At 38.3% G+C, this 12,277-nt stretch overlaps 1 protein-coding gene across 1 annotated transcript in view; it reads right to left on the reverse strand.

The window, feature by feature from the left end:
* Positions 1-734: 734 nt before the first annotated feature.
* Positions 735-12,277, reverse strand: part of SLC49A4 (solute carrier family 49 member 4) — a 64,826-nt gene continuing 53,283 nt past the window's right edge. The window contains exons 8-9 of the mRNA XM_058839266.1: positions 5,835-6,017; positions 735-2,680 (exon numbers count right to left, since the gene is read on the reverse strand). Coding sequence (XP_058695249.1) covers positions 2,565-2,680; positions 5,835-6,017 — 299 coding nt within the window. The 3' untranslated portion in view covers positions 735-2,564. The remainder of the gene's footprint in view (positions 2,681-5,834; positions 6,018-12,277) is intronic.

A 12,277-nucleotide genomic window follows, 5' to 3' on the forward strand; every position in this document is an offset into this window, starting at 1 on the left:
GAGCAGCTGTGGTGGGCACGTGGTGTCCACCCACAGTCAACCCACCACACAGAGAAACAGCTACCAAAGCATCAGAGTCACAGTGAGCCATTCACACTGACTCAGAAAAACAATCAACAGGGTTTAAAACAAGAGATTCACTCTTTTCCCCTGACTATGGAGAGCCTGCATCTGGAAGCACTGACAAATATTTTGAATTGTTTGATGCCTTCTGGAACAGAGGAAGAATGGCTTATAGTATGAATACTGTGTAAAATGCTTCTCCGTCTTAAAATAGTCAGGACAGTGGAAAGATTTGAAATCTCTGTCACTCAGGACAGTGCCTGAGCTGAGCAAATTTAATCTTTATATAGCTATAGTAAATTCCAGAAACAGAGCTCTGAAAAGCTATCTGAGCTGAAAGTTCTGCCATGACAGTGCAACTCCAGACTCTTGGAAAGCAATCCTTGGTTTCAGAAGACAATAGGTAGCAGAAGCTACTGGATACTGAAACTAATCCAGGCACTAAAACATAGTAAAAAGATGCTGTACAGTTAATACCACTCATCTGAAAGTAAGGGATCATGCCAGTGGATCTGGTTGGACTGATTTAGTTTTCCCTGTGCAGGTTAGCTCCACTACCACAAAGAGCCTGCTTCAAGACAGGACAGACCATTTAGAGCCCATACTGGCAATGAACTAAATCCATTTTCAGTTACTACAGTAAGTTCATCAATTGCTCTGAAAACATAAAAGCAAGGAACAGCTTGTTTTATTTTACTGCACAGATACACTCCTGAGTTAAGTCTTAGAGGTGTATTCTCTCTGCAAAAGGAGAGCAGGCAGAAGGAACAGATCCATGTCTGAAAGGTAGTTCTGGGTTTATTTGAGTGAGCTTATCATGTTGGTGTCACCAGAGGGGCAAAGAGCCCCACACAGGAGCAGAGGGTGCTTGATTCAACTTCCAGAGATGCAGAGCCTCCTCCAACACATGCACCCACCCCCTGCCACAGAACTGCCACGACAGGAAATCATTCAGCCCCTGAACAGAATCCCTGTCGCAGACCGCGCACGACGCGTTCCCACCCACGGCAGTGACTGGCTTAGTTACAAACAAGGGCACATCACCTTCCCCAGACAGCATCACCTGGGCTAAACCTAGGGAAACACATACCCTTGCACAACTTATATATATATGTATCTCTTATATATATAAGTTTTATTTGTGTATACATTGATATAAATATGCACACCTCCATACACACAAACACACCCCCCTAACACAAAGCACAGAACACACACACACATACAGAAATATTTTAAATGATGCTGAACTGAAATCTAAGAATATAATTAAGAAATCATTAGCAGGTTTAAAAATTGGGTTAAAAAACTTTTGAAAGTGTCTTTAATAATTATGTTCAAGTAAGGGCCAGAATGACCACAGATTAGTACTGATAAAAAGAGCTGGCATTAATTTCCCATATTATGCCAGGACTCATGAGTTACTCCTCATTGTCAAACTCATTGTCATTTCGCCATCAATGCACCTCCTCAACCAGGAAGGTGTTTTTTTAGGAAACAGTGATTTTTCAAGACAGGTTACAAGCAATATTGTTTAGGCACCCTCAGTCATAAACTAATCCTAAAAACCACACACACCTCAGGAGAGAACTAGCAGGACTCAGACATCCACACCCACAGTATTCAGTGGCACAAACAGTAAAAAAGGCAGTACTGGAGATGGAGGATGGAAAGGTGACACAGTGGTGGCCTTTAGAACAGCAACATTTACCTAGAGTGACACTCCAGTACACCTCAGATGCTCCATATTCAGGAGATATGGAACTATGGTGGCATTTCAGAGATGACTGTGGGTGCAGGTTGGGATTCAGTGGCAGCTAAAGCTATTGTTTACTTGTGCTCCAGGGTGGTAACAAACACCTCTAATAACACTGCAAGGTTTATTTGGGCTATTTAGTATGGCTAAACCCCCTGTGTACCAGTGTCTTATATCAGAACCCACTTTATTAGAATGTAAATGTAGTGTACAAGCACCAAATCATTTTAGCTTATCTGTTTAATGGACATTCAATATATAAATGACTAGTGATTTTAAAGAGCTCTTGAAGAAAAGATTTTTCTTATTTTTTTCATTTTGTTAAGATTTTTCCCTATTTTTATTCTGATAGAAGACTCTGAAGATTACTGGTACCCAGGTGTGTAGAACCGTGAGTCAGCACACAGGTGCACACAGACACACACATACACACAACATACACCTCACTGCTACATCAACAGCCTCCTCAACAGAGAGCCCCAGCCCTGGCACAGGGACCTGGACAGCAGAGAGATTCTCTTTGTGCATTTTGGTGTCACCATCACCACTCCAGTTCCACATTTATGGCAAATCAAGATGGTCTTGAACGTAAGAACAACCCGTCCCTCACCCTCTCTAAATAAAGCCATGATTAAGTCTTGAAATTTCTTTGTTTTTCTGCTGTTCAGCTGTGCAAATCCAGGCAGATGTGCAGACTGCAAAGCCGACTTCCAGTCTCTTCCAAGCCCTCACCAGTCCGGTGTGATCACACGGAGACGACGACGTCGAGATAGAGTCTGTCGTAGGACTCGCGGAAGCACAGGATGAGGAGCAGGCTGAGCAGACACGACCCTGGCAGGCACCAGTTGAACCAGGAAAACTCTGTAAAGCAGAACAGAGACCCAGCCTCAGTTATCAAATGTGCTCTGTGTTTAAAGCTACCAAAACTTGGACTGACGGCAGGTTTGAAGGAAATTGCTGTGTTCTGACAAAATCCTGACAGCTCCTGATCGATCGAAGGTAAACATGGTCTGTGAGCCTTCTCCCATGGACACCTCAAGTTATATGTATTTATAACCAATGCCTCCAGCTAACGTGAATCCTCCTTATTCAATCTGCCAATGGAGAGAACGGGGAAAAAAATAAAATCTATCATTGCTAATGGAAAATAAACCACTTCCAAAGACTCTGCTCATTAGTCCCTTGATTTCTATGGATTGAGAACTAAAATTAAAAGCATAGGAAGAAACTGGGTTTGATTTTGAATCAAACCTGCCTCACTGCATAAGGAGGGAAAACCAATTCCTCAGAAGAAACTTGTGCATAATACAATCAATTCAATTTAAAAGTCATTGCGAAAACAGGTCCTCAGAAGCCTCTTTTCAGCTGTTTGACACAATGTACTGCTCTTAAAAGCCTGTGTCCACATTCAAGAAATCCTGGCATCTGATATTTGACTAATAATTAGCAGTTTGATGCATGTTTTTTTTCAAACAAGTACAATACAATTTTTAAAAAAATGTGTCAGTTTACTAGACAAATATTTATTTCACTGGATAGTGTTTTACTCTTTTTTTTTTTATTTTCCATTATTACTAGTATTATTAATATTATTATTTCTCTTATTATTATTTATTTAATTTTGCAGAATCTAAACTCTCCCTCCAGGTCTGAGTTAATCAAAATCAAGGCTTCATAACTTCAACTTTCTTAAATCTGTAATTTATATTGCTGAAAGAAAAAACATGATTTATTTTAAACAATGCGAAGGACAACTGTCAGAGAGCCTGAAAAATCAACCTTCCAAAACCAGTAACTTTGAACACCAAAAACCCTTATGGATCTGTTTAGGCAGTAATATTATTAAAACCGTAGTAAAATTTTCCTAGGCTTGGAGAAGACTGTTATGTGATGCCAGAAGTCAACAGGCAAATGCTTTGCTATTTTTTCCTTATAACATTCCTCCTTAATTGGATTAAACAGACTTTAACTCAAATATCCTAAAAGATGAAATTTAACTTGGGAATCCTTCTTGTCTTTTTTGATCCAGAATTTGTGACAGCACTGGTGATGCAGGGAACACATCAACTGTGTGAAGCCAAAGGTCAGTTTCCTTTTGTTTTTCCCTTGGAAGTCCCTGCAGAAAAGGCAAGGGAAACCTCATGCAGAGGTAGTTTTGGGACACAGCACTAGCAGTGAGGCTGAGCTTTAGGAAGGTTTACATCCCCACTCTGCTAGCTGAACCAAAATCTTCAGTGCACTGGAAAATTTCCAGGGTTTGGGTCCTTCACAGCATTTGCAATATCAGTACAAGGAGAAAAAGAGAAATTGGAATGAAAACTACTGAAAGATTATTTGGCCTAAAAGGAAAGACCAAGGGAACAAGATGAATTTGACTGAGTTCTGATTTATCTGTAAGCTCCTTAAATGCCATTAGAGGATGTATTTGAATCAAATGAAAGCAAATTATTAAGATCATTATCTACCTTCTAACGGATTTTTTTAATCAGAGGAGCCAATAGCACTCCCGGCACTGATCCCCCCCAAGTGACCACAAACTCTCTCATACTTTCTATCAAAGAATGGATTTTCCTGAGCAAAAATTACTTTATTTTCTTTCCTTTTGAAGAAATAAGGAAAGTATTTTAAGTGTATGGGTATACCAATTTCAGGCTTATCCTAACCTGCATTTACTGATATCTTGTAGGGAAAGAAATATGAGAGACAAAAAATGGTCCCAAATACCCTATTTATGGGGGGAATGAGTTCACTTTATTGTAATTCTTTCAAAAGAAGTGAGACACCGTATCTCCATGTTCATTCATTATGTAATGCCAAACACTGAAAAAATTCTCAGAATATTCTGTGTCATCTTTCCAGCTCAGGTACAGATGTCAGAAAAAGTAGTATGTGTGAACAGAGTTCACACCAATTAATATCAAAAGTATACTTTAAAATGTAAAGACTAGCTCTCACACCACCCAAGGCTAGCCCAGATGGCATTCAGATTTTACAATGATATAGTTCAACATCAGTATTTAAAAAATTAAATAATTTCTCTCTGTTTGTGTTCACAGACCACAATTTGGAACAAAGTTGTCATCCTGCTTGCAATTTCCTGGCAGAAAGACAAACCAGGCTGAAAAATTGCCCCAGGTTGAAACCTTGATAATTGCTAGCAGAATTCAATCTGAAATTTGTCACACTCCTCTTAGTTATAAAATACATCTTAAGAAGTAGCAATACATAAAAGCTCACATTTCTAATGGTTTACAAATATTACACTGTGAAGCAAATGTTTACCATAATGACAAAATACAAAGAAAAAGTCTGTGTCTTTGAAAAGCATTAATAAAGACCACTTCCCTTCGAAAGCAAGCTGGGTTCTTATTTTACAGCTTAGAGTAATAATATGTATTATAGTGTACTAAACAGCAACTTGTAACTTATGATTATGAGTTAGGAGGAAGCAAATAATACTTGTGAGACAAGAAAGTCTGGAGCAATTGACAAAAAAATGAAGGGAAATCCTGTTGAGCTGGATTAGGCCACGGGATTACCCAAAGGAATGCCTGTTGTGTCTTTGAGCAGTGGTGAGAATTCTCTGCCCTGCAGGGGGACCTCTGATCCACTGAATGGAGCTGGCTTGAACTGGGGCATTTCTGCTCTGCCCCTCCTGGGCAATACAGTTGTAGCCAGCAGTGTGAGGTTGGGTGAGCTTTACAGTGGTTCTGAACACCCACAGGTACAAACATTATTAATGGTCACGTTACCCAGGCTTTTATAAAATATGATGACAGCGTGTACCTTGGTGGTTTCTGGCTACAGCAAATTCAGGTAGAATTGTCTTGCATCTAAGTCATTTTTATAAGCATGCATATAGAGAAGAATAATTAAAATTCTCCTTCCTTGCTGCCCTTGCTTGGATTCAAACATTTGGTTATTAACAGAAATTGTATGTGCAAAGCCTTCCTTTTACTGACAAAGGTATCTCCTTAAGGAGAATTAAATTTTTCAAGTGGCTTGTATTTCTTACCTGTATGGTAAAATGTGAGGAAAAACAAAAGCACTCCCATGAACACATTACTCAAAAAGGTGACAACTCCACAGCTTATTCCTTCTGGAACAGGGTAGACTGTCTCCACAAAGAGCTCAAAGAATATTGGTACGCTGCTGTTGAGGAATATACCCAGCAAAATGCAGGATGTGTACAGTGTAGCTATGACAGAAACAAAAATAGTTATTAATTACATGCTGGTGTTTTTTCCCCCTACTCAGAGCTGCCAAGAATACTAATATCTGAATAACCAAAAAATGCATAACCTTATTTTTATCCCCTGTGTATCAAAAAGAACATCACATCCCACCAGCTTTAGGAAGAATGAATGCATTGATTTGTGGGAAAAAAAAAGTCAGAAGCACTGATTGACTTCTTTATCTATTTATTTAAACAGAATCCATGAAGATACATTCAGTGATTTAGACTCCACTTGTAAGTAAAACAAACAACAAAATTATGAATGCAAAGTATCACCTACTAGTTGATTTACCTCTGAAAAAAACAGAAAATATTGTCCTACACACAATTAGGACAGGGAGCAATTAATGCACCAAATTGGAAATAGACATGGATTAACCTTTTGACTTAGCTCTAAAGGTCAAAACTAATTTTGCTTCTATTTTACAAATAAATACTAATGATCTACCAGCTATCAAGGCATTAGTATTCAGCACAGCCTGAGCTGCAACATGTTGAATCCCTTCTGGCTTCAAAAGGAAATGAAGGGCACCCAGCTCCTGACAGGAATGGGACAGATTTGATAATGCAGATTATTTGCTGCTCTACAGAAAATTGTTTTTCTTGGACAAACCAACAGAAGAATGTGACATTTCTTCAGCAGCCACAGCTATTTTGTTCTAAAATTTCTGCCAAATACTTCACAGTACCTAATACCGAAGCTTAATATGCCTATATTATCATTTAATAAATGTATTGTATTATAGCTATTTATGGAAAAGAAGAAACAACACAAAACTTCATAAAAATTTAGTATCTATTTATAAATTTGTTTTTTTCTTAGTGCTGTCTTAGAGAAGATTTCCTGACTTACAACCTCAATAACCCAAGGTTACTGACCAAATAAAAAGAAGAAAGAAATTATCGGAAGGATTTAAATAACAAGAAAACCCTGAAATAATTTCTGAGGTTCCCACCAAAAGACTAAGAAAACCTAAAGAAAAAAGTCAGATACAGAAGTCTTATGAAGTCACAGGTAAATTATTTATAGTGTCTTTTTGCTGCAGTGAAAAGATTATATGGTACAAAATCCTTAGTTTTTTTTTTTTTTCATATAAATATATATATCTGTACATATTTCAGTTTAATTCACACTCCTTTTTTCTTAGAAAGGGGAGAACGGAAACAGCTCTGCTTCATCTTTTGTTATGAACTGCTCAAGATTTCAGCTGAGAAACTCAGGAAGCAGAAAATGTTCAGCTTAAATAAAAATTAAATGTCAGCTTTTTAAAATACAAAAAACTCATGGAAAAGAAATAAAGGCATTAAGAAGCAGAAGAGGCTACCTATCACATCCTCTATTTCATGTGGTTTGCATCCAAAGCACAAGGACATTTCTTTCTCAACAGAGGATTTGTCTGGACAGGAAAAAGGAGGGAGAGCTGGCCCTGCTTTTTTGAATATACCACAGTACTCTAAGCTGTTAAGAAAAACAAACAAATGCACACAAAACCAAAGAAAACCAACCCTCTCAAAAAAAAACCAAAAAACATGGTAGCTTTTCCTACCCTTGAATTCTGCTGTCATAAACTGCAGAATAAATCAAAGAAATTGATGCAAGATGTGTCCAGGAGTTGTCAGAGAGGAAAGAAAAAACCCCAGACAGTATTAGGATGCTCTTCCTAATGCTCTCCTCTAGCTAACACCAAAAACCTGATTCCCTAGTTGAAAGATCCATAGATTTTTGCTGCAAGTCCTCACCAGTATTTAAAGTTTCATGAGCCACTCTTTGAACTCCCATTTACCTCAAACACTGCTGCATATTGCTCTAACTCTCTCTAACTGCTGGCAGGTGAAGCCAGAATATCCAATCACACCCAGCGGTTTGAAATTTTTGTATTGGCTTGAGAGACCAACACATAAATGAAACAGAACAATCTCTTAAGACAAATGAACATTTGCCCCTTACTACACTCAGTTGAAGATGTCTATAGATAGACTTGTAACTTCTAGAGAACACTTTCAGAACCTCCCTCAAAGAAGAGAAGGTGGCACCTAGCTGTAATTTCTGTATCAGAAACTCAAACAGTGGAAATAGTTGAGAAGCAGCTGAAAGCCACGACAGCACCACTGAAAGTGAAGCAGTGAACAGAGCATCAGAAGCAAGACCTCTGCAAGAGTGCTGAAACATCTTCCATAAGGAGCAACAGCCAGGAAAGGGAAATCATGACTCTGAACAGAGACAATGTCTAGACATAAATTTCCAGAAACTTGGAGTCACTGAGATGGAGGCAAAAATTAGCAGCCATTTAACGACTTCAGATTTTGTTTAATACAGTAGGTGCCAAGGTTTCCATAAAATGAATGAGCAGAAGATTTGCTAGTTTAAAATATGCCAGTTGAATGTCATCACTGCTCACCACCCACTAAAAGGTATTAAGATGACCAGACCACAAGTGAGCAAGGGCAGTAACTCTGTACCTGGGAAACAACACCCTCACATTTCCTTGTCACTCACACAAACACACCCACTGGCACACACCTCACACTTCCAGGAGCAAAGCAGCTTTAGCATCACCTTTTGGCTGCCCCAAAGTATTGCCTGCCTTGTGTGTGCACACCAAGAACTGCCACTGAATACCAGTGACAGCACCTCGGCTGAGATCACAGGTAGCACTGATAAAACTGTGTAGAGGTACAGGTACAGACATCTTTGGAATTAATAAGCAGAAGTGTCACAGCAAAAGGACTGACAGAATATAGCATCCAGTAGATGCCAATTTAAGTTCTAACATCTAATGGAAATGATAGCTTTTAATTGGGAAACCACAAAAAGAAGCTCTGAAAATGAGGGTGATGTGCACGTCTGAAAGCCTTCTTTAAATGGCACATATTGTAGTGATGGGATTTTTATTTCATGCATCTGTAAATCACCCCAGGTTATCCTGAGCACTATACAAATTAGCTTATTCCAGTAACTTGGCAACTGAGTCACAAAGCCAGCTGGTCAACTAGACAGGAACTCAAAGATAAGAGAAGCAGTTCTAGAAAAATAAGTCACAGAAACAAGTAAAATCAGAGTTCAGAAGTGGGTTTTGGCTTTTATTTCACACACACTAAATAGTGTATCTCATATTCCAGCTCGTGGGTGACAGGACAGCAGGGAGATACCACCTATTAACAGGGACCATTTGCTTTCCATCACAGAGACCTTGTGCTGAACGAACACAAACAATTACCATGATTTTATACTGCAGAAGAACAGCTGCTGAAGTTACAGCAAATGTTCTTTCAATTAAGACAATCTTAATGACAGTCATTGGAAATGAATATAATGATCTGAAAGCACAGACAAAAAAAAAAAAAAAAGATGATTCACCAAGAAGCTAACATTGTGTCCTAAAGAATAACAACTAACTTGGATAGGCATACACTGGAGAAGTGTGTCATGGTACTACTACAAAAAAAATAAAGCAACTTTTTCTTAGGAAAAGGAATTAATTAATTGCCCATGAAGTTATGTACAAAGTTGTGTATCCAAGACAATGGCAGCTATGGACATCAACAATGGAACTGGGCTAGGTTTCTTAAAGAATTACATTAATTGAAATAGTTTAAAAGATGTTTGTGTGCATTAAGCAGCTATTTCTTGGGCTGACCACTGCAAAGAGATCAGCAAAGGCAAAAAAACTTCCAAAGCACAGCTGTTTGAGAGAGCTGGCCAGGAGCTGCTGCAGCAGGAGGCTCAAGCCGTGTTTCATCATCTCATGTTCATGCCTGAGGCATGAGGTAATCCTTGCTATTCCCTCAGCACTCATTCTGCTGGCCAGGAAGGAAGCAAGGAATAAAATATGCCTTGATAACAGCACTAGAGATGTTACCAGTTAGATGACTTGAGACTGATGGTGATACAGTGGCTTAGTAGAAAGAGGAGAAGAAGTGGCAAGAAGAAAGGTTCCTGACTGGCTTATCTCCTACAGGCCTTCAGCTACCGGATGGCAAAAACACTCCCATATCCCAGAAAAAGACTTTCTCTTTTCCAAGCCACAATCTGTGGCAAAATCTTTCTTAAAAAAAAAAAAAAAAAAAAAAAAAAAAAAAAAAAAAAGGCGGGGGGAGGGGGGAATGAAGTTAGGAATTCAAATAGGGAAGTGATTTAAATGGCAGCCTTCACTTGGTGTCCTCAGATGAGCTTGCAATGCAGCAGAAGGAGACTCAACTATCTCTGACATACAAACAATTTCCCAGAATTTTCCAGGACATTCTGCAACATGTTTAGCAATTTACTCTTGAATTATACCATCACTAAATGTGTCACTACAGAGCCCGATCCAAACCCAAATGAAACTGATGGAAGGACCTCAACTGATGTGACTAGTTCTTATCAACCATTGGCACATGTATCTTGGCTGATTTTTAAAAAAGAATATGAAATACTACCATTTCTTAAAAAAAAAATAGCTTTCAGATAAATTTACACAGGAAATGCTGTATCAAGTGCAAGCAAATGGTACAGTATCTCCTTCCAAAGTCCTCTGCCAGAATCTCTTGAACTCTGTACATTTTGTAACAGTTCTCTTCTGAGACACACTCAGCCAAAACTCACACAAACTTTATATAAACAAGAGAGTAAATACAATGGAATATATTCTCTTGGGAGCAACACACAATTTAAAGCAAAACCTATGGAGATCTAGGGCACTTTGTTATTGCCCATTATAACTGTATCCCAAACATCAAAGTGAAAGGATAATGCCTCATGTGGATGCAGGCTTTGTTCACTTCAGTGCTTCAGTATCCCCATGACCAATTTGAACAATTCAAGTTAGTTGTTGCCAAAATCTAAAGTCCATTAAAGTAGAATGAAACCTCCCTATAATCTAACTCTTCCTACTGGCCACGATAAGAAAAGTCATGGAAGAAGTAACCTTTAATTTTTCCATGAGAAATGTGACTCCCTTAAGGTAAGACAGTAAATTTTACTGTAATTCACTTATGGGAATGAAAAAACACAATAGAAGAAAGATGTCTCTGTAGTGCACATTTATAACATCAATATGTTTCATTGCCTGGATTTCCATTCCAGCACGCACTGATCAAATTGCTATCTCATGATATAGTTTTAAAAGTAACCAAAAATCTGATCAAATTTGATTTGTTCTACATTCTTCTCATGAGAGAAGCAAGTGGAATTTGCTTTGAAAGCAGAGCATTCAGTTTGGAGAACTAAGAAATGAAAAAATTACTGAGTAAGCCTCAAGAAATGAAAGAGGAGAGGGCTGGAAATTACACAATATTTGAGATGTGCTATTGATGGATATCTAAAGTGCCCATATTGATAGATACTCATCCCTGAAATGCTCTTCCCAAATTTCAAGCACTGTATACTATTGAACACTGTTTTTTAAAATAAAATAATCCCCTAAATTAGTTCTTCTTTAAGCACACTTCTATCTGTGAAGTTAAGGAAGCTGTCAGCAAAACAAAGCTCATTATTCTCATTTTCTGAGTAGGAAAAGCACAGTAGGAGTCAGGGTAACGATTTGCCCACAGCTCTAAGCAGGTTAACGTTTTCAGGCCACTGTTTTTATCCTCTGGGTCCCTCTCACACTTCCCAACCACATCTTGTTTATAGTAAAGAAATTAAACTGAAATAATAAACCAATCAGTATTATATTATTAATACCGCTCTTTTTCTGTGCTTTGTAGATGGGGACAGAGAGACAGATGTGTTTGTAATGTTCAGTCTGTTGAACCTGAAAATAAGAGTGTGGGCTGCTTAAAAATACAGCCATCAACTTATGGAGTTGCCACTATATTCAGTGTCCGCCATGTAGCACTCAAAAAGATTTTGTAAAGCCAACTTCTGCTGAATGTGCTCATAAATATTAGAATATTCTTGATATGCTACACTGAAAACATTCAATCTGAGCTGTGAGCAACTAGTGTTGCATATCAATTTTTGGAAAATGCTAGTATTTGTATCCAGAGATCCTACCAGCAATACAAAGTGGCAAGATACTGAAACTGGCAATACAATGCCTTACGCAATTATTTTGGGTCGAAGTATCCCATTGTACATAAATTCACATAATGAAGTTCAGTACAAAGCAAACTAACAATGGACTTGGCAAAGAGAAACAGATCAGCAGCTGCACTGGGAATTCAATGGAGAAAACTATTTTAATGCTCCATGTGTACATAAAATTGTCTTTGAAACTGAGATGCAAATAATATATATT

This window comes from Poecile atricapillus, chromosome 5 (genome assembly GCF_030490865.1).
Source record: "Poecile atricapillus isolate bPoeAtr1 chromosome 5, bPoeAtr1.hap1, whole genome shotgun sequence".
NCBI lineage: Eukaryota > Metazoa > Chordata > Aves > Passeriformes > Paridae > Poecile > Poecile atricapillus.